This window comes from Haliotis rufescens, unplaced genomic scaffold, assembly GCF_023055435.1.
Source record: "Haliotis rufescens isolate VD_foot unplaced genomic scaffold, xgHalRufe1.0.p SCAF_13, whole genome shotgun sequence".
Taxonomy (NCBI): domain Eukaryota; kingdom Metazoa; phylum Mollusca; class Gastropoda; order Lepetellida; family Haliotidae; genus Haliotis; species Haliotis rufescens.
The window spans coordinates 12,403,970-12,430,969 of record NW_025963813.1 but is presented as its reverse complement, the minus strand read 5'-3'; the positions used below and the strand labels follow the sequence as shown (position 1 = coordinate 12,430,969).

The 27,000-nt window shown below is 41.3% G+C and overlaps 1 protein-coding gene and 22 non-coding genes across 23 annotated transcripts; all 23 read right to left on the bottom strand.

Moving 5' to 3' along the window:
• Positions 1-643: 643 nt before the first annotated feature.
• LOC124139113 (toll-like receptor 4) lies at positions 644-12,606 on the bottom strand. The gene is made up of 2 exons (XM_046506137.2): positions 12,486-12,606; positions 644-5,892 (listed from the first exon to the last, which is right to left on the bottom strand). Exons 1-2 carry the CDS (start codon positions 12,498-12,500, stop codon positions 3,376-3,378), a joined length of 2,532 nt encoding a protein of 843 aa, XP_046362093.1. The 5' UTR covers positions 12,501-12,606; the 3' UTR covers positions 644-3,375.
• Positions 12,607-19,718: 7,112 nt separating this feature from the next.
• Trnar-ucu lies at positions 19,719-19,791 on the bottom strand. The gene has a single exon. It is a non-coding gene; the product is annotated as a tRNA-Arg (tRNA).
• Positions 19,792-20,152: 361 nt separating this feature from the next.
• Trnar-ucu lies at positions 20,153-20,225 on the bottom strand. Its single transcript has one exon. It is a non-coding gene; the product is annotated as a tRNA-Arg (tRNA).
• A 256-nt stretch (positions 20,226-20,481) lies between these two features.
• Trnar-ucu lies at positions 20,482-20,554 on the bottom strand. Its single transcript has one exon. It is a non-coding gene; the product is annotated as a tRNA-Arg (tRNA).
• Positions 20,555-20,836: 282 nt separating this feature from the next.
• Trnar-ucu lies at positions 20,837-20,909 on the bottom strand. The gene has a single exon. It is a non-coding gene; the product is annotated as a tRNA-Arg (tRNA).
• Positions 20,910-21,169: 260 nt separating this feature from the next.
• On the bottom strand, positions 21,170-21,242 carry Trnar-ucu. Its single transcript has one exon. It is a non-coding gene; the product is annotated as a tRNA-Arg (tRNA).
• Positions 21,243-21,502: 260 nt separating this feature from the next.
• Trnar-ucu lies at positions 21,503-21,575 on the bottom strand. The gene has a single exon. It is a non-coding gene; the product is annotated as a tRNA-Arg (tRNA).
• Positions 21,576-21,829: 254 nt separating this feature from the next.
• Trnar-ucu lies at positions 21,830-21,902 on the bottom strand. The gene has a single exon. It is a non-coding gene; the product is annotated as a tRNA-Arg (tRNA).
• A 255-nt stretch (positions 21,903-22,157) lies between these two features.
• Positions 22,158-22,230, bottom strand: Trnar-ucu. Its single transcript has one exon. It is a non-coding gene; the product is annotated as a tRNA-Arg (tRNA).
• Positions 22,231-22,484: 254 nt separating this feature from the next.
• On the bottom strand, positions 22,485-22,557 carry Trnar-ucu. Its single transcript has one exon. It is a non-coding gene; the product is annotated as a tRNA-Arg (tRNA).
• Positions 22,558-22,817: 260 nt separating this feature from the next.
• Trnar-ucu lies at positions 22,818-22,890 on the bottom strand. Its single transcript has one exon. It is a non-coding gene; the product is annotated as a tRNA-Arg (tRNA).
• A 254-nt stretch (positions 22,891-23,144) lies between these two features.
• Positions 23,145-23,217, bottom strand: Trnar-ucu. Its single transcript has one exon. It is a non-coding gene; the product is annotated as a tRNA-Arg (tRNA).
• Positions 23,218-23,472: 255 nt separating this feature from the next.
• Trnar-ucu lies at positions 23,473-23,545 on the bottom strand. The gene has a single exon. It is a non-coding gene; the product is annotated as a tRNA-Arg (tRNA).
• A 255-nt stretch (positions 23,546-23,800) lies between these two features.
• On the bottom strand, positions 23,801-23,873 carry Trnar-ucu. The gene has a single exon. It is a non-coding gene; the product is annotated as a tRNA-Arg (tRNA).
• A 254-nt stretch (positions 23,874-24,127) lies between these two features.
• On the bottom strand, positions 24,128-24,200 carry Trnar-ucu. The gene has a single exon. It is a non-coding gene; the product is annotated as a tRNA-Arg (tRNA).
• A 260-nt stretch (positions 24,201-24,460) lies between these two features.
• Trnar-ucu lies at positions 24,461-24,533 on the bottom strand. Its single transcript has one exon. It is a non-coding gene; the product is annotated as a tRNA-Arg (tRNA).
• A 255-nt stretch (positions 24,534-24,788) lies between these two features.
• On the bottom strand, positions 24,789-24,861 carry Trnar-ucu. The gene has a single exon. It is a non-coding gene; the product is annotated as a tRNA-Arg (tRNA).
• A 260-nt stretch (positions 24,862-25,121) lies between these two features.
• Trnar-ucu lies at positions 25,122-25,194 on the bottom strand. The gene has a single exon. It is a non-coding gene; the product is annotated as a tRNA-Arg (tRNA).
• A 254-nt stretch (positions 25,195-25,448) lies between these two features.
• Positions 25,449-25,521, bottom strand: Trnar-ucu. Its single transcript has one exon. It is a non-coding gene; the product is annotated as a tRNA-Arg (tRNA).
• Positions 25,522-25,776: 255 nt separating this feature from the next.
• Positions 25,777-25,849, bottom strand: Trnar-ucu. The gene has a single exon. It is a non-coding gene; the product is annotated as a tRNA-Arg (tRNA).
• A 254-nt stretch (positions 25,850-26,103) lies between these two features.
• Positions 26,104-26,176, bottom strand: Trnar-ucu. The gene has a single exon. It is a non-coding gene; the product is annotated as a tRNA-Arg (tRNA).
• Positions 26,177-26,430: 254 nt separating this feature from the next.
• Trnar-ucu lies at positions 26,431-26,503 on the bottom strand. Its single transcript has one exon. It is a non-coding gene; the product is annotated as a tRNA-Arg (tRNA).
• A 260-nt stretch (positions 26,504-26,763) lies between these two features.
• Positions 26,764-26,836, bottom strand: Trnar-ucu. The gene has a single exon. It is a non-coding gene; the product is annotated as a tRNA-Arg (tRNA).
• Positions 26,837-27,000: the final 164 nt, after the last annotated feature.

The following is a 27,000-nucleotide window of genomic DNA, read 5'->3' as shown; positions in this document are numbered from 1 at the left end:
TTCGGTGAAACCCACGAGCACGGGTATGGTGCTGACAAACCTAGAAACATAATCGGGGCGAACCGGGATTCGAACCAACAATCATAGGTTTCTGGCGTGTCCAAGGGACGCAACTCTGCACAGCGAATCGCGGCGCCTTAGACGACTGGGCCACCCGTGCCCCCCTATCTCTCCCAGACCCATACTCTCCGCTGTCAATCCTTAGTTTATTGTAGTTTTGCTTACTGTGGTGAAAAGTCGCATTTTTCAGGATTTTACGAAAACATGAAATTTCATCTGACTGAAACAACAACACCAGACTAAAGCAGATATATTTATTTACATTTTTTGGCAAAAAGAAGTCACTTCAATATACGACGGTATATATATATATACCGTATTCGACGTAATAAGCGCCCCGCTCTAATAAGCGCCCACGGCGATATTTGCTAATATCACTCGTGTGATGTATGTATGTATGTATGTATGTATGTATGTATGTATGTATGTATGTATGTATGTATGTATGTATGTATGTATGTGTGTGCAAGCTCCGACGTTCATACAGTTTGGCCCTCACTCTATGAAGGTTCATACTCCAATGAACTCACACAAAGTGAAGGTCAATTCTTAAATATATGTGTGTGTGTGTGTGTGCGTGCGTGCGTGCGTGCGTGAGTGAGTGAGTGAGTGAGTGAGTGAGTGAGTGAGTGAGTGAGTGAGTGAGTATGTGTGTGTGTGTGCAAGCGCTGTGCATTGTTATTAACATTACTGCGTTTTAGGATTGCATGTGTACATCAGGAAGTATATTTATATAATAAGGAAGGAAGATCGAACTTCAAACTCCCAAGGACCCGCCACAACACACCGGCTTTAGTCCGTACTAGAACACGCAGTCACACAAACACATGTGCATGCACGCCCCTACATAAATGCAATAACATTGAACACGGTGTTAAACCCCATTTCACTTCTAAAAGTAGAAGTAAGCATGTTTTATTGATTGACACATTAAGTAAGATGAGATGTCCTAATACATCTGGCTGACCTGTGCTGCAGCAACTGCAATGGGTGTTTACACATGGGCGTACATGGTTGTCTTCACATTAAAACTGCATTACGTTCCAAACAACAAAGATATTTTTTAGAGCGAAATGAAGTTTCAACTTTGAAATGTCTGAAACTACATATGCGAGACATACTTGTCCTTCACACTAGGCCAAGGCATAACGTTAGTCAGTTAAACTATGATTTATGTAGATACATATGCGAGACATACTTGTCCTTCACACTAGGCCAAGGCATAACGTTAGTCAGTTAAACTATGATTTATGTAGATACATATGCGAGACATCCTTGTCCTTCACACTAAGCCAAGGCATAACGTTAGTCAGTTAAACTATGATTTATGTAGATACATATGCGAGACATACTTGTCCTTCACACTAGGCCAAGGCATAACGTTAGTCAGTTAAACTATGATTTATGTAGATACATATGCGAGACATACTTGTCCTTCACACTAAGCCAAGGCATAACGTTAGTCAGTTAAACTATGATTTATGTAGATACATATGCGAGACATACTTGTCCTTCACACTAGGCCAAGGCATAACGTTAGTCAGTTAAACTATGATTTATGTAGATACATATGCGAGACATACTTGTCCTTCACACTAGGCCAAGGCATAACGTTAGTCAGTTAAACTATGATTTATGTAGATACATATGCGAGACATACTTGTCCTTCACACTAGGCCAAGGCATAACGTTAGTCAGTTAAACTATGATTTATGTAGATACATATGCGAGACATACTTGTCCTTCACACTAGGCCAAGGCATAACGTTAGTCAGTTAAACTATGATTTATGTAGATACATATGCGAGACATACTTGTCCTTCACACTAAGCCAAGGCATAACGTTAGTCAGTTAAACTATGATTTATGTAGATACATATGCGAGACATCCTTGTCCCACACATTGAGCCAAGGCAAACGTTAGTCAGTTAAACTATGATTTATGTATACAAGGACTAGACATAGCAATATGTTTATGCGTTAGGAAATGTGAAAATGCATATAATGTTTTCTTTGAATGCGACTTGTTTAATGGAGAAAGAGACATTTTACTCAGAAACATAAGCAGTATAACCGAAGATAAAACCAACTGATAATTTGATATTCAATGATATGGGGATAACATAAAAAAATTCCAATTGTGTACAGAGTTACATACATAATACAAAGAGATTTATGTAAACTATATTTTTCTCACTGTTCACGTATCTTTCCTGTTCTTTTCTTTCCTTCTGTTCCGTTCATGTTACGAACAAGCTGTGAATCAGTTGTGTAATTATCTGGGAGGAGGTGTCCTAAGTTGGAGCACTTGCACGTAATCCCATTTACTTTTTGTGAATAAAATATGTCTCAATCAAATCACAGTAATCAAAAGGTACAGTTTAACTGCATTCCGTGATAGCAACGAAGATAACCTCTGCCACATTCTCTTGTGTGTTTTTCTAGCCGCGAATAGCTGGAATATTGCTGATGCGGCTTAAAACACCACTTACTCACTCACTCACTCTTGTTGTGTGCCCAGCGTAATGTCACGGGGAAACAAAATAGTAACATATGAAAAACATTGACCTTTTGTAAGACATGCATGGTATGGGTATACATTAGATAAATCAGATTATTGTGAACAAGAAAACACGGAGGGGTCAGGTCAACCCAAGCACAACAAACAGCAACTTTAACAATAAACCACATCAAACATATAAGAAAGACTGTATACATCTTGGTTTCACTGAAATAAAATGTAAATAAAAGCGTTAAAACCCTTTGCATGTTCATAAGATATCCGCGAAAAGGTCTCCCCACCTGCACAATCCGTCACAAACACATGCAAAGGCAAATAAATTGTTCACCTGAAATAACACGGGGACAAATTAGTAATTGCATCGGACATAATTTTGTCACTGATGCGTCAAATTTGGAAATGTCATCCACGTGTCGACTTTTTGAAAGCTTTTCTGACCTTGAATGATGATGTTACCTTGGTCAAACGTCTTTTGAGCAAGAGATTATGACGCTCTTTGAAATCTTGGTAGAAAGAAAATGCTTGGTTGTACCTCAATGTTTTTGAAATGCAGACACCTAGGGCTGGAGCTGCAGGAATATTGGTCGACTTAAAGGGAAAGTTGAAGTCGTCCCTCTTGTTTTACAGCCCTGTGGAGAATGTTTTGACACTCCTTATCTTAAAATCTTAAAATCAAATTTAAAGTATGCTAAAATAAAATATGCTAAATAAGGAATCTTAAAATATTATAATTAAAACAAGTTAAATGAGGAAAATGATACACACAGAACATGCTTCTATATATAAACAAGCATCTAAGCAATACGCACAGCACGGTCAATATTTTGCCAAAACACCTCCTGACCTTCCCGATCATTCGTGTACTCTACGTAGGAGTCTTGACGCATTAACTCCACAATATCAGGAGGCATGTCCTTCACAGGGATGTTCTCTAGGACTACAACCAGCAGCGTGTTCCGTCCAGTGTAGATGCTCTCCATCCTGGCCATCTCCACTTCGTACTTACACCAGTAGCTCCTCAAGAAGTTTCTTGAAAGGACGATCACCGTCTTCCTGCTGGATTTGATGGCGTTCAGGATGTTGGCAGCAATAGCTTCTCCAACGAGAAAGTCTCGATGGTGGATACAGAGTCGAAGTCCATGCCTTCCCTCCAATATCTGCCTCATGTCCTCCACAACAATCCCACGGTCCTCGTCAGCGTAGGAGATGAAGGCATCAAACTCAAACTGTGACCCATCCTCTTCTTCCTCCCCAGAAGCAACATAACCCCTGTGTTTCATCCGTGCCAGATAGTAAAGGTATCTCAGTTTCCATCTGAACCTGTACACGATTCCTGCTATGCCCAAACACAGAACCAGCATCACAAGACATAGGGCCCCAAGAGTCATGCCCAGATATGATGCACATTTCTTTTTCAGATCAAGAATAACTTGATGGATGTTTTCCATGATAACTTTTCTGCCACCCTCATCAACACATGATATTCCTGCATAATTTTGTATTTTAGATGCATGTTCTGTCATCCATATCAATGACGCCAGCGTTGTGCAGCTGCACCTCAAAGGGTTTTCTTCAAAGTACAGTTTGAAATCGTTCATGGTCATGGAACCGACTTGATGTCGCAAAAGAGATGGAACCTCTTCAAACAGGTTTCTTGATAGGTCTAGCATTTTCATGTCAAAGTTGACTATTTCTGAATTCCACGTCATCAAATAATTATTACTTAGATTTACGTTTTTGATAAGCGTTAGATTTTTTATGATTGTCTTGGGAAAAGAAGTTATTTTATTATTTGACAGATCCAGACTTTCAAGCAAGGGGAAATCATGAAAAAATTTACTGTTATCATTTTGGAGTGTATAGCCTAGATAATTGTAACCAAGGTTCAACGTTTTAATGGATGGAAAGTGCTTACCAAATTCTTTACCTATGAAATCACAGAAATTGTGCGACAAATCAACTATCTCCAGATGTTTTAGCCCCCAAATGGGCCCGATCCATTTGCTGAGATAATTATGTGATAAATTTAACTCACGAAGACTGTTCTCACTGAAATGAAAATTTACAATATCATAAGTCATTTTGCAATAACTGAAATCTGCATATGTAGCATTTGGGGGTATGGTTAGAGCAACATTCAATGTCAAAGCTTGTGTGTTTTGAACTGAATGACGCCGATGTCTTGAATACAATTTTTCATTATCAAAGAAGGAAAGAGATGATGTACCTTGATAAGAGGCATCAAACCATTTCAAGTTCGTCAAAATAAACAATTCAAGCATGTATAACCCAAACCCTAGGTGATTATCTCTGATACAAATCTTTTTAAGAGATTTTGGAAGGTATAACATTGCATTTCGATCAATCAGTTCGATTCTGTTTCCTGTAATATTTAATTCTTCTAATTCTATGTTTCTAAGATATTTCATATGAGTTGTTTGCAAAGTTATACTTGGCCCTAGAGTCCGACTTAACCTACTCGCGTCAAAAACCTTGAGTGAGGAATTCTGCAGTCCGTACAGAGCTTGTCCAGCCTTGAATATACCTAAGAACCTGTTAAATGATAGATCAAGAATTTGGAGATTCTTAAGCATTTCAAAAGATGAGAGTTCAATGTCAATCAACAGACAGTGTGACACATCTAGAGTCTTTAGGTTTTGCACATTCTCAAAGGTCTTATTCCTCAAGTTGCGGGTATGACACATTCCACCATCCCCTCCACCAAGAGACAGATATTTGAGTTGTTTCAAGAATTTGAATCCAGTTCCAAAATATATCTCTCTCATACCATCAATGATCAGTTCTTCCAAAGCAAAAAGATCTTTGAAGGCGCCATCAGGGTATGAACTTGAAAAGCTTCTTATTAAACTATCAGCGGAAGGACGTGATTCAACGTTGTTATGAATGTAAAGTTTCCTCAGCTTTCCCTGATGGCTGAACACCCCATCATGGTAACTCTTATTTGTTGGGGGTAATTGATTTCCACGAAGATCCAAAGTTACCAGGTTTGTCAGATTCCGGAAAGCATCAAGCTCAATGCTTCTTACTCTGTTCGACGAAACATCCAACCTAAGCAGCTTGTTGTAATTGAGATATCCATTTTCTAAACGAACAATGTTGTTTCCTGAAAGATTAAGATCGGTGATATTAGGTGGCAGGTGTATTGGGATCTCATGTAGGTTTCTGTGAGAACAGTCCGCCTCCATAACGCCTTCAACAGAATAACAGTGGCACGGCTGGCAGCTAGCTCCTCCTACATCCCCAGACGTTGCTAAGCCTGAGATAGCAAGGAGCAGGGCCATGTACAGGTGCTGAAAATACAAGGAAGTTTGTAAGTTTTGTGTTTTTCATGATGTATGCACATTTCTGTTCAAAGTGTAACATCAGCTTGATAACAGCTACATAACCCCTGTGTTTCATCCATGTCAGATAGTAAAGGTATCTAAGTCTGAACCTGTACACGATCCCTCCTACTTCTACTATCACTACCACTACCGACCAACGCTACTACTACCACCACTACCCATGGGCGGATACAGAGGAGGGGTGCGGGGGTGCGCATCCCCCCCCCCCCCCCCCCCCTTTTTTATTTCGAAAAAAATCTTTATTTCTGTATAAATTACCACCAAAGACAATAAATAGATCTTAATTGTGCACCCCCCCCCCTTTTCAAAAAAGCTGTATCCGCCCATGGTACCACTACAGTTTCAGTTTCTTTGTTTCTTTGTCACCTATATCTATAAAGAGAAGGGGGCACGGGTGGCCCAGTCGTCTAAGGCGCCACCATTCGCTGTGCAGAGTTGCGTCCCATGGGCACGCCAGAAACCTATGATTGTGGGTTCGAATCCCGGTTCGCCCAGATTATGTTTCTAGGTTTGTCAGCACCATACCCGTGCTCGTGGGTTTCACCGAAGTGATAAACGTCTGAGACCTGCATCACTTCGGGCTTTCCTTCCACATTAAGCTGACACGCCGTGACATAACTGGAATACTGTTAAAAGCGGCGTTAAACCCAACTCACTCACTCACTATAAAGAAAATGACCTCCGCGGATCCGAGGGTAGGTTTTCAACAGAATCATTGAGATTTAGACAGTGTGACTAGACACACGCCTCTCCTACCACAACACTTCCACCACATCCTTTTTCAAAATCCTGGATCCGCTTCTGAGAAAACTATATTTCAGTTAAGGATATTGTCGTCATCACAGTGTTATAAACAATGGCAAATATAGGATATTTTCCCCACATCCTTGTGTGTATACAATGCCTTTATCGAGCTGTTCGGGTGTATCACTCTGGCCAACATGTGTAATCATTGCTATCTTTCCCACTTGTTGTTCTAAACAATGAGGACATTTCCCTTGCCCGGAGACCGCGGTTCCGTTTGGGCGACAGATGGCACACTGTTGACGGACAGTAAATCACGAGGAAATTTACAACAGACCACAGGGAAATTAATTATGGAATCTAAACTTAAACCCACAACATGAAAATACGTTGTTGAATATGATCTATTCAAATATTAGTCTCACTGTGATTTCAAATAAGGAATTTTGAGATGGTCATTTCTTCTAACGATCCGCTTTGGGGGAAGCCTTGTGGTTCAAGCGTTCGCTCGTCACGCCGAAGACGCGGGTTCGATTCCCCACATGGGTACGATTTGTGAAGCCCATTTCTGGTGTGCCCCGCCGTGATATTGCTGGAATATTGCTAAAAGCGGCGTAAAACGATACTCACTCTAACGATCCGTGGGTATTCATAGGTAGAATTGATCCCCAGTAACCGACACTTCTTGTGAGAGTCAACATACTTAATTTCACTCCAGACTGATTTTGTCCTAAGATAGAATCACTAAAAGGCGACCTGACCCCAGAACTGACTGACACACTCTAGAGTGAAATAATGCTAATATCAAATCATATCTCTCTCAGAATGTGTGTTTGTGGTGTGAGTGTTAGCGTGAGTGTGTTTGTGGTGTGAGCGTGAGCATGAGTGTGAGCGTGAGTGTGAGTGTGAGTGTGAGCGTGAGTGTGTTTGTGGTGTGAGTGTTAGCGTGAGTGTGAGTGTGAGTGTTAGCGTGAGTGTGAGTGTGAGTGTTAGCGTGAGTGTGAGTGTGAGTGTGAGCGTGAGTGTGTTTGTGGTGTGAGCGTGAGCATGAGTGTGAGTGTTAGCGTGAGTGTGAGTGTCAGCGTGAGTGTGAGCGTGAGTGTGAGTGTGAGTGTGAGTGTGAGCGTGAGTGTGTTCGTGGTGTGAGCGTGAGTGTGAGTGTGAGCATGAGTGGTATTCACATGTTGACGAATTACGTTTTCCTTATATGAAATACAGTTCTAAATTTTAAATTAACCCACCATAACTGTTGCCACGAGACATATTATTTCAAGTAACATTTTTAAAGAAATATTGAAAAATAACTCATATACACAAACACATATACTGTAAATCATGAACTTAATGCGAACAGGAAATTAATGCGAAACATGAGACCGTTAGCGGTTCGCATTAATAAAAATTTTAACACTGTACTGAATGGATGTGCTAATTGTACAGAAGCTACTAATCTTGATATCTTAAAATCAGTGCATGCATACATACTGCATTCCAAAAGGTTTAAACTGACGTGAGTATATATACTGAACCGCAAAAGAAACGTTACCATGGATAGATATATTAGAAACCTTATTTGTCCAAACATACTTTGAGACATATTAAAAAGATGAAACTTGGCAAAACTGATCATTTAGGTCGAAATTAAAGTGTCAAATGTTCTTTAAGTGAAACACAACCTTGGTCTCTGAGAAAATGGCATCACAAGTCAGTATCTCGTGTGTCCGCCATGTGCATTGATAACTGCCGTGAAACGTCGATACATGGAATGGATGAAGCGGTTGAAAAAGGCCATATGCACTTGAGCCCACACTCTGAGGAACGCCTGGCGCAGTTAAGCTGCAGTTGTCGGCCTTGGTCGGACGCCATTCAACCGTCTTTGAATCTCGTCCCACAGGTGCTCAATGGGATTTAATTCAGGACTTGGGGCAGGCCACTGTATGGTTCTGATGCCATTCTGCTGAAGGAAGTCTCTTGTTGCTCATGTAGTGTGGGCACGGGCGTTATCATGCTAAAACCCTTGGAAAAATGAGGTATGGCGTGTAGTCTCAAGGCTTGATCAATGTACCGAGCTGCTGCGACACCATTGCCTCTCCCTGGACCGATGTTCTGGAAGACCAAAGGGCCGACCCTCTATGCAAGATCAATTCCACCCCACACCATGATGCTCGGACGACCCCACGAGTCTCTCTCAACAACACAAGCATCCGAATAACGTTCCCCACGGCGTCGCCAGACTCACTCTCTCTCTGTCATCTGCTGTTGAGAATCAGTAACGGCTCTCGTCTGAAAAGAGGACTCTTCTCCACTGCTGGTTGCGCCAATGCTGGTGCTGTGTTGCCCAATGAAGACGGTCCTGGCGATGACGTGGTGTCAGAATGGGTCCTCGGTGTGGCCTGTGACAGTGGAGGTGTCTGCTCGTCAATCGTCGACGCACGGTGTCCGCACTAATTTGTCGCTGGTGTGTCCCCATGGTCTGTCGAGCAGTTTCCGCAGCAGTAACAAAGCAATCTTGAAAATGCTGTTGCACAATCTTACGATCCTGACGTCGGGTGGTGACCCTTGGTCTTCCACTACGTGGTCGGTCATCTGTACTGTTGGTGGTCTGGTACCGTTGCTGGAGCCTGTATATGATCCCTAGGGGGACTTGAAATGCATTGGCTACTTGCCGGGCGGTTTGTCCAGCTTGCAATTGTCCAAGGGCTTGGTGTCGCTGATTTCTTGTCAATCGTGGCATGTGGTAGCAATTCAATAACGAATGAATGTTATCCGATTTAGGTGGATTTTTACAGGGCATGAAATGTGGGAACGCATGTGCATTTAAATTTGCACGGAACTCACGTGCATGCGTTTGGGCGATCGGTTTTATTGTCATCTGCTTTGTTTTTTTATCATCAAATTTCATTTTTCTGGACAAGGTAATGTTAAATTTTAGAAACTTTGACAAAAATTACCCAGATATTTAAATGAAAACTTTTCCTGCAATGTTACTTGGGGTGTCGTTTCTTTTGCGGTTCAGTATATATCCCGCTTATAAACTAAGCGGCAAAAGAAGGTATAGGTTGGCAATTTGTAATTTCCCTAAAAACAGCGATAACTAGTGGAAAGTGCTTTTTGGGAATATGACTGCCCAGGCACAGGTACCAAAAAACACCTCACCCGAACGCGCCACCTTTGACGGCGCTCGTGCGGTGACAAAAAAATGGTGAAACAGGTTTCCCGCTTATGGCATAAACTGCACGTGCATGTTAGCTGTATAAATGCGTTCGTCTGCAGGGTATAACCACACGAGATGAAAGCACACAAAAGAAATGCCACGACTGTCACACGAGCAGAGAGAGGTAAATTGGGGCAACACAGGCCGAAATTGCCAGAAGGTTTGGTTGTACACCATTGTCAGAAGCAAGGCTGATTCAACGGTACAGGCAGACAGGAAGGACACAGGACAGGCCTAGAACCGGACGACCCCGAGATACAACACCACTGGAAGACGGTCAGATACGGCTCATTCACCTGCGAAACAGATTCGTAACGGCGACGGCGACGGCGACGGCAGCAACAGCGTTGGGACATCCCATTAGCCAACGTACAGTACTACGACGACTTGGTGCTGTTGGAACCCGTGCGTATCGTCCTTTCCGAGGAATGGTAGTGACTGCTAAAAATCGACGCCTGAGACTGTGATGGGCGAGGCAGGTTCGACGCTGGCAAGTGAGAAACTGGCATCGAGTGCTGTTTACTGATGAAAGTCGGTTTAACTTGTTTCGAAATGCAGTACAGAGACCAATTGTTGCAGCCAGTTGTGCTTCCGTTCTTACAAAACCAACAGCAGGGAACATTGTTTCAACACGACAATGCCAGGCCCCATACTGCAAGACTGACTCGGAACTTTCTAAACCAGCAGAACGTTGACGTTTTGCCCTGGCCTGCCCACTCACCCGATATGAATCCTATTGAACATCTGTGGGACCATCTTGACAGACAGATTAGAGCACGCCATCAGCCGCCCGTCAACAGACAAGAATTGCAGCAGGCCCTGAGAGACGAGAGGCAACGGATTCTACTCCACGTCAACAAAAGACTGACGTCATCGATGAGGCGGCGTATCACAGCATGCATTGAGGCAGCTGGAGGTCATACACGCAATTGAAGGCAACCGTGTCGACAATGAACATGTAGTGTGTCTGACAATGTTTTGGTGACATTTCAGACAACTTTTGAAAATGAAATTTCTTACCCCACCATTGTTTACCTTGATCTTACATTACCTGTGATTGCACAATATCATTCAAACTGAGGTCGATCAATCATTTGTTACCCCTCCCTAGATTATATTATAATTAACAACAAAACCTCTTCTTGATATTTTGTTATCGATCATGGAACTGGACCTATACTTTCTTTTGCCGCCCAGTTTATATTATTTTTTCTTCTCATAACTACAAACTGTTGTCCATGACCACACTTCTTGTTAACGTATTTAGTTGATCATCATGTATTATTTCGTTTAATGTCTTCATGAAGATAACTTGTACTGGAGAGGTATTAACATAAGCTCTTTGGCTTGTTTACCGATCCAGATTCATTGAATAAAATATGTTTAAATCATGTCCTTATCTATGTAGATCGATTTTACCATCATCATCGTAACACTCAACTTTAAATATAGGACCCGTGAAGATCCGGGGTAGAATAGATCTTCAGCAACTCATGCTTGTCGTAAAAGGCGAATATGCTTGTCGTACGAGGCGACTAACGGGATCGGGTGGTCAGGCTCGCTGACTTGGTTGATGCATGTAATCGCATCCCAATTGCGTGGATCGATGCTCATGATGTCAATCACTGGATTGTCTGGTCCAGACTCGATTACTTACAGACCGCCGTCATGTAGCTGGAATATTGCTGAGTGCGGCGTAAAACAACAAACCTACCAACCTACTACTTTTCAATGTAGTAGTTTACAGTTAAACAAGTTATAGACAGTATTTGAATGGTGGTATGTTAAAACTAGCTTTATTAATAATTCTGTGAAAATATACTAGTTGTTGTACTGTCCTTTATTGACATGGCTATGAGGCTGCAATATAAATGTATACGACGCGATGTAAACTTTTAACTCACTCACACATTTACTCACTTTGAATGGCGGTATTTTTTGATTTTGTCAAATACGGTTATATACTTTTTAAAATAATTTTGTATTGTTATATTGACATACTGGTAAGGAAATGAAAAGTCTACCAATATAATTATTTTAAGGGTGAAGCAAGGAATAAATAAGTCAGTCAATTATTACTAATTACATGTGTGCGTGTGTGTGTGTGTGCGTGTGTGTGTATGTGTGTGCGTGTGCGCGTGTGTGTGTGTGTGTTATGATTCTGAGGGCAGTGATTTGATCCGCGGGATCGACCTGATCCTCCTACACCGGCATAAAACATCATGCACTCAAAATATATTTTTAGCTCCAAAAGGGGCGGTGGGGTAGCCTAATGGTTCGCTCGTCATGCCGACGGCCCGGGTTCGATTCCCCACTCTGTGTGTGTGTGTCTCTGTCTCTGTCTGTCTCTCTCTCTCTCTCTCTCTCTCTCTCTCTCTCTCTCTCTCTCTCTCTCTCTCTCTCTCTCTCTCACACACACACACACACACACACAAATAACGGACGAAGCAAGCACACACACTCACACTCGCACACATACATATGAAATTTACACCAAACCAATTAAAGTATTTCTAAATTGGGAAGGGTTGGCTGTATTTCTGAGATATATTTAAAAATGGTTCACAAATCGTTTTCTTACCTTATAAAACTTCATGATGAGCTCTAGAGTGAGATCGTGAAGATGCACAGCGAAATTTTAGAAAATACCCTTGAAGGCCGTTTCCTGCGTTGCACTTTCACCGCTTGTTTCAGGCTCATAGATGGTAACATGGGACGGAAATAACGGTTTCCGATAAGAGAACGTACGTACGTTTTGATTGGATGACCATGGCCTCATTTCGCGCAAGGAAAGTCATGTGAGACTTTCCTTCTCTTTACAAAGTCTCACGGCAATTCATTTATACATAACCTTACATTTGTCGCCTTTAATGTGTGCGTTCGAATTATAGATTGACGGAGATTCTTATCCATTGTTTGTAAGGCTACGGGTGGACCAGTCATCTAAATAAAAGCGATCGTCATATGAACTTTTAAACATGATGTTTAACGCTGCATTCAGCAATATTTCAGCAATATTTCAGCAATATTTCAGCAATATGACGGCGGTCATTACATAATCGAGTCTGGACAGGACAATCCAGTGATTGATATCATGAGCATCGATGTACGCAACTGGGATATGATGACATGCATCAACCTAGGATTTGTGTCACAAAGAACACTCTTCGGGAAGTCCCATAAAGCACATTTTGTTATAAAAAATATTGGATAAGGAAGACCAATCCCACCAGATGCTGTAGTGATTGACAACAGTATCCTCCTAAAGTGAGTGAGTGAGTGGGTTGGTGAGTGAGTGAGTGAGTGAGTGGGTTGGTGAGTGATCGAGTGAGTGGGTGAGTGGGTGGGTGGGTGGGTGAGTCAGTGAGTGAACCGATATTTCTGTCTTAAGAACAGTATCCTCCTAAAGTTCCTAAAGTGAGTGAGTGAGTGAGTGAGTGAGACGATATTTCTATTTTATCACGACGTGTCATCTTTTTATGGAAATGCACCACTTTGTTTGCTTGTTGTTTTACGCCGCACTCAGCAATATTCCAGCTATATGACGGCGGTTAGTAGTCAGTAAATAGTCGAGTTTGGACGATACAATTCAGTGGTTGACGTCATGAGCATCGGTCTACGCAATTTGGATACGATGACATGCATCAACCAAGTCAGCCAGTCTAACCATCCGACCCCGTTAGTCGCCTCTTATGACAAGATCGGGTAGCTGAAGATCCATTCTAACCCGGATCTTCAGGGGATGCCCACTTTGGTCGCTCCCCCCCCCCCCCCCCAATCAGCTCTGTGGTGCTGGGGACACATTCTACCCAAGTGTCCCCACGGATGCCACTTCGATGAAAGCACGAGCACAGGTATGGTGCTGATTGGCCAAGAATCACATAAAGTGCTACCTAATTGTCCTGTAATAAGGGGGCACGGGTGGCCCAGTCGTCTAAGGCGCCGCGATTCGCTGTGCAGAGTTGCGTCCCTTGGGCACGCCAGAAACCTATGATTGTGGGTTCGAATCACGGTTCGCCCCAATTATGTTTCCAGGTTTGTCAGCACCATACCCGTGCTCGTGGGTTTCACCGAAGTGGTAAACGTCAGAGACCTGCATCACTTCGGGCTTTCCTCCCACATTAAGCTGACACGCCGCGATATAACTGGAATACTGTTAAAAGCGGCGTTAAACCCAACCCACTCACTCCTGTAATAAAAATTCGCCGTGCAGTGTTGATTTGCATGATTGGCTGTGATATGGAATCCTGGTCTGCCAGTAACATATCCGTGTTCGTTCGCCTCATCAAAGTGGTAAACCTCACCGCCCTGCGCCAAACATTTTGGACTTTCCCAGCAATCTCCACAACACGTGTGGACAGCCTAATGGTATTGACTTTGAAATGAACATGGCAGACATTGACAGGCCTCATGCTTTTTCTGTGTTTGTGATGGCATTCAAATGAAGATTCTTGCCACACAATATGATTGTTGTTGGTCAAGAAACTTGTCCCTATAATTGATATTATAGCTAAAATGGATAGAATTATCAGTACACCGCCCGCATGTTATCAAGAATCAGCGGGCCACTGTAACTTGATAATGCCCTATGGCTTGACGACGGGCCATTATCACGTCCGTTGTTGGGTGACGTCATAGGGTAGGCATAGGTGACGTCACGTTAAATAGTGACGTCACCTGCTTTGTTCTATGACGTTTCCATATTTGTAATAGTGGGTCAGTGACATTTGTGTTGATTGCAGTAAATGTTTCAAAACCGATATTGTTGTTTCTTTTTATTTGATACAAAATTCCATCCATTTTAGCTATAATAACGGTAACGCTGTTCTTCAGGGCATTATCATGTGCAGAAGCCCTCGGTCTTTTCAACTGCCCTCCTTCGTCGGGCAGTTAATGGAAGACCTCGGGCTTCTGCAAATGATAATGCCCTGAAAAATAGCATTACCGTTATAGTAACATTTGTAAAACCTGTATGGCCTGGCTTGCTTGTATGGTTCTACGAGCAACGTTCAACGCCGCCGGCGATCAAAAGGCCAAACAAGCAAGAAAACGCAATCCACCTTTGTGTGAGTGAGTTGGATTTAACGGCGCTTTGAACACTATTTCAGGTATTTCACGACAATAGGTTTCTGGCACGTCTAAGGGACGCAACTCTGCGCAACATACATGAATTGCGGCGTCCTTGGCGATTGGGTTACCCGTGCTCACGGACAAGTAAGAGATTTCAGGTGACTTACAGTAATCCAGGTCACAACGTGGTTGCAACCCGATGTCACAACAACAGCCACGGTTTGCCTGTCCCAGGACTACTAGTTCTTTGCAGCCAATCCTCACTTACTTACACTCCGCTGACTGGCGAAAAGTCCAATTATTCAGTATTATACGAAAACCTGAAATTTCTCCTGGATGACAAAATATCAACCCAACAGATGAAAGGAAATAAATTATATTTATTGGAACAAATCTAATGGCTGCAATAATGTTGATATACATGCAAGCGTTTCGCATTGTTATTAAAGCGTTTAAGGATTACATGGAGTACATTATGAACTACAAATGAATAGCTTGCACAAAAGGGGAGGAAGAACGAATTTCAAACTTTCAAGAGCCCGTCACAACACAATGTCATAATGAAAAGTTTAAGAAATGTTTCTTCGCCGTGAATCCCATTAACAACACACCGTGACGGTCGTGTTTCAAAGCTTTCAGTTGTGTTTCTTTGTATCTGGTGAAACATCTAAACGGAAGAGTAACTTTTCCTGAACGATGCCGTAGTTGCTCGCGAAATTGAATGCGAAATAATAAGCCTCATTAAACGGAACCATAATATGAAAACATTGATTTTCTATAAGAAAAATATGCATATTGGTATATTTGGATATATTAGATTTTTGTGATGTGATGACATATTGAACCGATATAAGTTTCTGCTGTTTTTAAAATCAAATTCAGTGAATGAATGGTGTGATTATCAAGTACAAAATAATGGTGCATGAGATATCCACTTAACTACGACTACAACTACTACGCGGTTCCAAAGGGGATAAAACAAGGACAGGTCGGCTTCGAGTCAGTAAACTGTGTATGGGTGGGGTAATCACCTTAATATGCTACCACTATCAAGCCAGCATTACGTCCGGGTTAGTCCACTCACTCACTCACTCACTCACTCAAACACTCACACTCACATACACTCACACTCACACTCACATACATACACATGCATGTCGCTTTTTATCTGCAATAATCTTGAACGCGACGTTAAACCTCACTTCACGGGCCGTACAAAATCAAATCAAAATATATAATTTATAACTGAAATATTGTTCAAAGCAGCATGAAACTAAACTCACTCACCTGAGTAGGTTCCATTGCCAAATCTTGACGTGCTCGGTTCCGCGATCTGCATCGAAATGAAATATGACGAAAACTGTTTCCTAACCATAGGGAAAAGGTTTATGATAGTGCTCATGTCTCTCTCCATAATTGTAGATAACAGTTATCACTTTCCTGTTCAATATCACACTACGTCCTGAATCACAGAGGAAATCTTCAGTATTATAAGCAACACATCAAAATAGCTGTAATCTGGGCAAACTAGTTGCATAAGAGAGTGAATTTGGTTTAAGTCTGTGTTGAACATGACTTCAGTTGTATAACGGCGCGTCAGCTTGATGTGAGGAAACTTCATGTCTTCGGGTTTCATTTCTAGCCCGCATTTTGCCATCTGAGTCTTCCCGTTCGCAGGGAACTAATGTTGGAATCTGGCGGTAACTGGCCATGTCATTTGAAACAGCCGCCTTCTCACGGACATATTTGTTCCGGTTCGTTGCAGTCTGACTGTAGCAGTTCTTCTCGTATTTTGCATTGTTTGCCAGGTCCGAGGAACTTTGTTTTGATCCCAATTTTCCGATTGGCTACTAGCTTTGTGGGCGTGTCAAGTTATGTGCATAAATGAAACAATCACCTGATTCATGTCACGCCACAGTATGTATTCCTACACCTGGAATGTTTATCAATCTCGTCATTTTTGTCTGATTTGATATATACAACTGTTTGGTTAAACTATTGTACATGTTTTCGATGTCGAATTTAATTATAAGGATTGACTGTGTATCTTTTTCGGTTCATTGAGGTATCAATCGTAAAACCGATGAGCAATTCTAAAATCTAACTGTATAGAATCTGTTGATTTATCTTTTTGCCACACATTCAGCCAAATATCTTTCCAATCAAATATCCAAAGCAATATTACTCCACTAAGAAATAACAACTGTTTTTTTTTTAAGTGTTTTTTTTAATGAACATTTCGTAACAAATGTTAGCTGCAACAACTTCAACTGACACGTCCTGTCCTGATGGAAGCGCGTATAGAATGATTGCATAGCATTGTTGTATGGTGCTGACAGACATGAATTTTGGAATGACTTCAAAACAAATATGTTTAATGCAAATAATTCCACTTGAAATAGACGACTGAAACATAAGAGTTTTCCAATTGAAGGTGATTAGTGGATTTTTGAAAGGTGGTTGATTCAAAATGTCATCTCCATTTTGAAGCAAATGTCTTTTCCCTCCAGTAATTTCGTTCAATGCAGATGAAAGCTCTTCATAAAATGTGCTTTTATCACCCTTATTATGTTCAAGGGCTAACACATCAATTCCAAATTTCATTTTCGGAAGATGAGACATAAAATATACCATTGTTTGTTAACGAAAGCCATGCTGCAACCCTCAATGCAAAACTTACTCTTCTTGTACAAAAATGTTTATTAAGGCTTGCGGGTTAACCCTTGTTATAACCCTCAATGTAAAAATTACTCTTAATGTAAACATTTTTTACATTCAGGGTTGCGGGTTAACCCGTGTCACAACTCTTAATGTAAATTAATTGCACTTAAGAGCTGAAGATGACATTTCTTTTTACATTTATGATTATCACTATGAAATAATACTTATCGGACATTCATGAAACTTTACAGATATAATTGATCATTTTGTGCAAATGACTAATCACGTTTGGATTCCCTCTCTACAACGACCCCCTGGTTGCTATATGCAGGTTTTATAAAAGGGTGTATGACCCCTGACCCTCTAACCGACTACTATCAAACTTACTGTAGTACAAAGGTTATCTTACGATACTCTACAAGGCATCCTCATTTCCGTTACTATAGTTATTGTCCGATTTCGTTCAATATGGAAACCCTACAACAATGCCCACGCCCGTGAACCTATAACTGCTTCGGCGAATGCAACTTTTCGGTGGAGTCATTTTGGAGCAGACCAGGGCCCACTTGCACAAAGCGATTTTAGCGCTAAGATGATCTTAACTCCCATACTTTAACATAGGCTTACAATAGTCGTAGCGCTAAGATCGCTTTGTGCAAGTGGGCCCAGACTTAGTCGTAGATAGTGGTGGGTTGTTATAATAGTCCATTAACAGAGTTTTAGTCATAGCATAATGGACATTTTGAAGCAGTATTACACATATGACAGTTAAGCATACACCAGGGTCCACTTGCACGAAATGATCTTTGCACTAAGACGATCGTAACTCCCATGCTTTAACACAGGCTTACGATAGTTGTAGCACTAAGATCGCTTTGTGCATAGGATATTAAAAACGACAGGAATTCGAATGCAATAATTTTTTTGTTTAAAACGACACTCGTCGGTTTCACAAATACCGTGTCGAGTCAAAAACAGTTATTTTTTGTAACTGTAGAAAACACATATCATAGAAAATCCTATTTAGATATATTGTAGTCACTGAACACCATTAGGCCCGCCCAAACACTCTATTTGCAGCTTTTTGATTCCCAACTGCTTGTGGAATCTTCCTGTCACGTTTGGTAGAAACTCACAGGGTGGGATAAGAGGAGATATTTTTTTAAAGACGACGAATGCAGCGGGAAAACATAAGCTAACCGCGGAACTTCGTACCAGGTGAGCTATAAATGCTATCTTTCGACATATTTTATGAATAAATCGTTTTGGATTGTGAAAAGAGTTCGCATGCCGGATGACGCACGCCGTACAAAGACGGATGGCAATACGTCACATAAACCTTTCGGTCATATAGCATGTATGGAAAAAAATTGAGCTAGCTTGAACTGTCCTGTGAATTAAATTAAATCAAATACCTCCCCCAGACGTATGATTATGTTAACATGAGTTCCAAACGTACCTCTGAAATGGCATTGGAGGACTTAATCGCGACCTCTTATTTTCATCTGAAGATTAAATGAAATAGGTTAGAGTATTTTAAGGAGGAATCGGGGCCTCCATTCCATTAACACGTTGAAAACAATACTTGTGTGGGTGTGTTCGGAGTCTCATAACATGTGAATAATCGGACAGTTTCAATAAACGCGGTAAACACAGAAAGGCCTCATGCTCTTCCTGTGTTTATGATGACAAGAATGTTGCCTCATATGATTGTAGGTGGTAAAGAAGTATGTTAAAAATTAAAATTAAAATGATTTCTGCATCCCTGATTCGAACCCACGGGCCCTGGATTAGAAGTCCAGCGCGCTATCCCCTGCGCTACAGGGACCTGGCATTAAGAAGCCTACTTTTATGAAAAGATCCAGCATACCATACATCTATCACAATCATTTACGTAAAAAAACCCACCAAAACCCGAGTGGATAGCGAAATGGAATTGATTCTGCAATGGATGTGGTAGACACTGACATGCCTCGTGCTCTTTCTGTGTTTATGATGACATTAAAATGAAGAATGTGGCCTCACGATATGATTGTAGTTGGTAAAGAAGTATGTTAAAAAATTAAAATTAAAATGATTGTTGCATCCCTGGTGGGATTCGAACCCACGGCCTCTGGATTAGAAGTCCAGCGCGCTATCCGCTGCGCTACAGGGACCTGGCAAGAGGAAGCCTACTTTTATGAAAAGATCCAGCATACCATACATCTTTCACAATCATCTGGGTAAAAAACAAAAAACAAACCCAAGTGGATAGCGAAATGGAATTGATTCTGCAATGGAAGTGGTAGACACTGACATGCCTCGTGCTCTTTCTGTGTTTATGATGACATTAAAATGAAGAAAGTTGCCTCAAGTGGATAGCGAAATGGAATTGATTCTGCAATGGACGTGGTAGACACTGACATGCCTCGTGCTCTTTCTGTGTTTATGATGACATTAAAATGAAGAAAGTTGCCTCACGATATGATGGTTGTTGGTAAAGAAGTATGTTAAAAATTAAAATTAAAATGATTGTTGCATCCCTGGTGGGATTCGAACCCACGGCCTCTGGATTAGAAGTCCAGCGCGCTATCCCCTGCGCTACAGGGACCTGGCATTAAGAAGCCTACTTTTATGAAAAGATCCAGCATACCATACATCTTTCACAATCATTTGGGTAAAAAAAACCCACTAAAACCCGAGTGGATAGCGAAATGGAATTGATTCTGCAATGGATGTGGTAGACACTGACATGCCTCGTGCTCTTTCTGTGTTTATGATGACATTAAAATAAAGAAAGTTGGCTCACGATATGATGGTAGTTGGTAAAGAAGTATGTTAAAAAATTAAAATTAAAATGATTGTTGCATCCCTGGTGGGATTCGAACCCACGGCTTCTGGATTAGAAGTCCAGCGCGCTATCCCCTGCGCTACAGGGACCTGGAAAGAGGAAGCCTACTTTTATGAAAAGATCCAGCATACCATACATCTTTCACAATCATCTGGGTAAAAAAAGAAAACCAAACCCAAGTGGTACTTATAGCGAAATGGAATTGATTCTGCAATGGATGTTGTAGACACTGACATGCCTCGTGCTCTTTCTGTGTTTATGATGACATTAAAATGAAGAATGTGGCCTCACGATATGATTGTAGTTGGTAAACGATATGATTGTAGTTGGTAAAGAAGTATGTTAAAAAATAAAAATAAAAATGATTGTTGCATCCCTGGTGGGATTCGAACCCACGGCCTCTGGATTAGAAGTCCAGCGCTCTATCCCCTGCGCTACAGGGACCTGGCATTAAGAAGCCTACTTTTATGAAAAGATCCAGCATACCATACATCTTTCACAATCATCTGGGTACAAAAACCAAACCAAACCCAAGTGGTACTTATAGCGAAATGGAATTGATTCTGCAATGGATGTGGTAGACACTGACATGCCTCGTGCTTTTTCTGTGTTTATGATGACATTAAAATGAAGAATGTGGCCTCACGATATGATTGTAGTTGGTAAAGAAGTATGTTAAAAAATTAAAATGAAAATGATTGTTGCATCCCTGGTGGGATTCGAACCCACGGCCTCAGGATTAGAAGTCCAGCGCGCTATCCGCTGCGCTACAGGGACCTGGCAAGAGGAAGCCTACTTTTATGAAAAGATCCAGCATACCATACATCTTTCACAATCATTTGGGTAAAAAACAAAAAACAAACCCAAGTGGATAGCGAAATGGAATTGATTCTGCAATGGACGTGGTAGACACTGACATGCCTCGTGCTCTTTCTGTGTTTATGATGACATTAAAATAAAGAAAGTTGCCTCACGATATGATGGTTGTTGGTAAAGAAGTATGTTAAAAATTAAAATTAAAATTAAAATGATTGTTGCATCCCTGGTGGGATTCGAACCCAAGGCCTCTGGATTAGAAGTCCAGCGCGCTATCCCCTGCGCTACAGGGACCTGGCATTAAGAAGCCTACTTTTATGAAAAGATCCAGCATACCATACATCTTTCACAATCATTTGGGTAAAAAAACCCACTAAAACCCGAGTGGATAGCGAAATGGAATTGATTCTGCAATGGACGTGGTAGACACTGACATGCCTCGTGCTCTTTCTGTGTTTATGATGACATTAAAATGAAGAAAGTTGCCTCACGATATGATGGTTGTTGGTAAAGAAGTATGTTAAAAATTAAAATAAAAATGATTGTTGCATCCCTGGTGGGATTCGAACCCACGGCCTCTGGATTAGAAGTCCAGCGCGCTATCCCCTGCGCTACAGGGACCTGGCATTAAGAAGCCTACTTTTATGAAAAGATCCAGCATACCATACATCTTTCACAATCATCTGGGTAAAAAACAAAAAACAAACCCAAGTGGATAGCGAAATGGAATTGATTCTGCAATGGACGTGGTAGACACTGACATGCCTCGTGCTCTTTCTGTGTTTATGATGACATTAAAATAAAGAAAGTTGCCTCACGATATGATGGTAGTTGGTAAAGAAGTATGTTAAAAAAATAAAATTAAAATGATTGTTGCATCCCTGGTGGGATTCGAACCCACGACCTCTGGATTAGAAGTCCAGCGCGCTATCCGCTGCGCTACAGGGACCTGGCAATAGGAAGCCTACTTTTATGAAAAGATCCAGCATACCATACATCTTTCACAATCATTTGGGTAAAAAACAAAAAACAAACCCGAGTGGATAGCGAAATGGAATTGATTCTGCAATGGACGTGGTAGACACTGACATGCCTCGTGCTCTTTCTGTGTTTATGATGACATTAAAATGAAGAAAGTTGCCTCACGATATGATGGTAGTTGGTAAAGAAGTATGTTAAAAATTAAAATTAAAATGATTGTTGCATCCCTGCTGGGATTCGAACCCACGGCCTCTGGATTAGAAGTCCAGCGCGCTATCCCCTGCGCTACAGGGACCTGGCATTAAGAAGCCTACTTTTATGAAAAGATCCAGCATACCATACATCTTTCACAATCATCTGGGTACAAAAACAAAACCAAACCCAAGTGGTACTTATAGCAAAATGGAATTGATTCTGCAATGGATGTGGTAGACACTGACATGCCTCGTGCTCTTTCTGTGTTTATGATGACATTAAAATGAAGAATGTGGCCTCACGATATGATTGTAGTTGGTAAAGAAGTATGTTAAAAAATTAAAATGAAAATGATTGTTGCATCCCTGGTGGGATTCGAACCCACGGCCTCTGGATTAGAAGTCCAGCGCGCTATCCGCTGCGCTACAGGGACCTGGCAAGAGGAAGCCTACTTTTATGAAAAGATCCAGCATACCATACATCTTTCACAATCATTTGGGTAAAAAACAAAAAACAAACCCAAGTGGATAGCGAAATGGAATTGATTCTGCAATGGACGTGGTAGACACTGACATGCCTCGTGCTCTTTCTGTGTTTATGATGACATTAAAATAAAGAAAGTTGCCTCACGATATGATGGTTGTTGGTAAAGAAGTATGTTAAAAATTAAAATTAAAATGATTGTTGCATCCCTGGTGGGATTCGAACCCACGGCCTCTGGATTAGAAGTCCAGCGCGCTATCCCCTGCGCTACAGGGACCTGGCATTAAGAAGCCTACTTTTATGAAAAGATCCAGCATACCATACATCTTTCACAATCATTTGGGTAAAAAAACCCACTAAAACCCGAGTGGATAGCGAAATGGAATTGATTCTGCAATGGACGTGGTAGACACTGACATGCCTCGTGCTCTTTCTGTGTTTATGATGACATTAAAATAAAGAAAGTTGCCTCACGATATGATGGTAGTTGGTAAAGAAGTATGTTAAAAAAATAAAATTAAAATGATTGTTGCATCCCTGGTGGGATTCGAACCCACGGCCTCTGGATTAGAAGTCCAGCGCGCTATCCGCTGCGCTACAGGGACCTGGCATTAAGGAGCCTACTTTTATGAAAAGATCCAGCATACCATACATCTTTCACAATCATTTGGGTAAAAAAACCCACTAAAACCCGAGTGGATAGCGAAATGGAATTGATTCTGCAATGGACGTGGTAGACACTGACATGCCTCGTGCTCTTTCTGTGTTTATGATGTCATTAAAATAAAGAAAGTTGCCTCACGATATGATGGTAGTTGGTAAAGAAGTATGTTAAAAAAATAAAATTAAAATGATTGTTGCATCCCTGGTGGGATTCGAACCCACGGCCTCTGGATTAGAAGTCCAGCGCGCTATCCGCTGCGCTACAGGGACCTGGCAATAGGAAGCCTACTTTTATGAAAAGATCCAGCATACCATACATCTTTCACAATCATTTGGGTAAAAAACAAAAAACAAACCCGAGTGGATAGCGAAATGGAATTGATTCTGCAATGGACGTGGTAGACACTGACATGCCTCGTGCTCTTTCTGTGTTTATGATGACATTAAAATGAAGAAAGTTGCCTCACGATATGATGGTAGTTGGTAAAGAAGTATGTTAAAAATTAAAATTAAAATGATTGTTGCATCCCTGGTGGGATTCGAACCCACGGCCTCTGGATTAGAAGTCCAGCGCGCTATCCCCTGCGCTACAGGGACCTGGCATCAAGAAGTCTACTTTTATGAAAAGATCCAGCATACCATACATCTTTCACAATCATCTGGGTAAAAAAACAAAACCAATCCCAAGTGGTACTTATAGCGAAATGGAATTGATTCTGCAATGGATGTGGTAGACACTGACATGCCTTGTGCTCTTTCTGTGTTTATGATGACATTAAAATGAAGAATGTGGCCTCACGATATGATTGTAGTTGGTAAAGAAGTATGTTAAAAAATTAAAATAAAAATGATTGTTGCATCCCTGGTGGGATTCGAACCCACGGCCTCTGGATTAGAAGTCCAGCGCGCTATCCGCTGCGCTACAGGGACCTGGCAATAGGAAGCCTACTTTTATGAAAAGATCCAGCATACCATACATCTTTCACAATCATTTGGGTAAAAAACAAAAAACAAACCCAAGTGGATAGCGAAATGGAATTGATTCTGCAATGGACGTGGTAGACACTGACATGCCTCGTGCTCTTTCTGTGTTTATGATGACATTAAAATAAAGAAAGTTGCCTCACGATATGATGGTTGTTGGTAAAGAAGTATGTTAAAAAATTAAAATTAAAATGATTGTTGCATCCCTGGTGGGATTCGAACCCACGGCCTCTGGATTAGAAGTCCAGTGCGCTATCCGCTGCGCTACAGGGACCTGGCATCAAGAAGTCTACTTTTATGAAAAGATCCAGCATACCATACATCTTTCACAATCATCTGGGTAAAAAAAGAAAACCAAACCCAAGTGGTACTTATAGCGAAATGGAATTGATTCTGCAATGGATGTGGTAGACACTGACATGCCTTGTGCTCTTTCTGTGTTTATGATGACATTAAAATGAAGAATGTGGCCTCACGATATGATTGTAGTTGGTAAAGAAGTATGTTAAAAAATAAAAATAAAAATGATTGTTGCATCCCTGGTGGAATTCGAACCCGAGGCCTCTGGATTAGAAGTCCAGCGCGCTATCCGCTGCGCTACAGGGACCTGGCAATAGGAAGCCTACTTTTATGAAAAGATCCGGCATACCATACATCTTTCACAATCATTTGGGTAAAAAACAAAAAACAAACCCAAGTGGATAGCGAAATGGAATTGATTCTGCAATGGACGTGGTAGACACTGACATGCCTCGTGCTCTTTCTGTGTTTATGATGACATTAAAATAAAGAAAGTTGCCTCACGATATGATGGTTGTTGGTAAAGAAGTATGTTAAAAATTAAAATTAAAATGATTGTTGCATCCCTGGTGGGATTCGAACCCACGGCCTCTGGATTAGAAGTCCAGCGCGCTATCCCCTGCGCTACAGGGACCTGGCATTAAGAAGCCTACTTTTATGAAAAGATCCAGCATACCATACATCTTTCACAATCATTTGGGTAAAAAACTCCACTAAAACCCGAGTGGATAGCGAAATGGAATTGATTCTGCAATGGACGTGGTAGACACTGACATGCCTCGTGCTCTTTCTGTGTTTATGATGACATTAAAATAAAGAAAGTTGCCTCACGATATGATGGTAGTTGGTAAAGAAGTATGTTAAAAAATTAAAATTAAAATGATTGTTGCATCCCTGGTGGGATTCGAACCCGAGGCCTCAGGATTAGAAGTCCAGCGCGCTATCCGCTGCGCTACAGGGACCTGGCAAGAGGAAGCCTACTTTTATGAAAAGATCCGGCATACCATACATCTTTCACAATCATTTGGGTAAAAAACAAAAAACAAACCCAAGTGGATAGCGAAATGGAATTGATTCTGCAATGGACGTGGTAGACACTGACATGCCTCGTGCTCTTTCTGTGTTTATGATGACATTAAAATAAAGAAAGTTGCCTCACGATATGATGGTTGTTGGTAAAGAAGTATGTTAAAAATTAAAATTAAAATGATTGTTGCATCCCTGGTGGGATTCGAACCCACGGCCTCTGGATTAGAAGTCCAGCGCGCTATCCGCTGCGCTACAGGGACCTGGCATTAAGAAGCCTACTTTTATGAAAGATCCAGCATACCATACATCTTTCACAATCATTTGGGTAAAAAAACCCACTAAAACCCGAGTGGATAGCGAAATGGAATTGATTCTGCAATGGACGTGGTAGACACTGACATGCCTCGTGCTCTTTCTGTGTTTATGATGACATTAAAATAAAGAAAGTTGGCTCACGATATGATGGTAGTTGGTAAAGAAGTATGTTAAAAAATCAAAATTAAAATGATTGTTGCATCCCTGGTGGGATTCGAACCCACGGCCTCTGGATTAGAAGTCCAGCGCGCTATCCCCTGCGCTACAGGGACCTGGCATCAAGAAGTCTACTTTTATGAAAAGATCCAGCATACCATACATCTTTCACAATCATCTGGGTACAAAAACAAAACCAAACCCAAGTGGTACTTATAGCGAAATGGAATTGATTCTGCAATGGATGTGGTAGACACTGACATGCCTCGTGCTCTTTCTGTGTTTATGATGACATTAAAATGAAGAATGTGGCCTCACGATATGATTGTAGTTGGTAAAGAAGTATGTTAAAAAATTAAAATGAAAATGATTGTTGCATCCCTGGTGGGATTCGAACCCACGGCCTCTGGATTAGAAGTCCAGCGCGCTATCCGCTGCGCTACAGGGACCTGGCAAGAGGAAGCCTACTTTTATGAAAAGATCCAGCATACCATACATCTTTCACAATCATTTGGGTAAAAAACAAAAAACAAACCCAAGTGGATAGCGAAATGGAATTGATTCTGCAATGGACGTGGTAGACACTGACATGCCTCGTGCTCTTTCTGTGTTT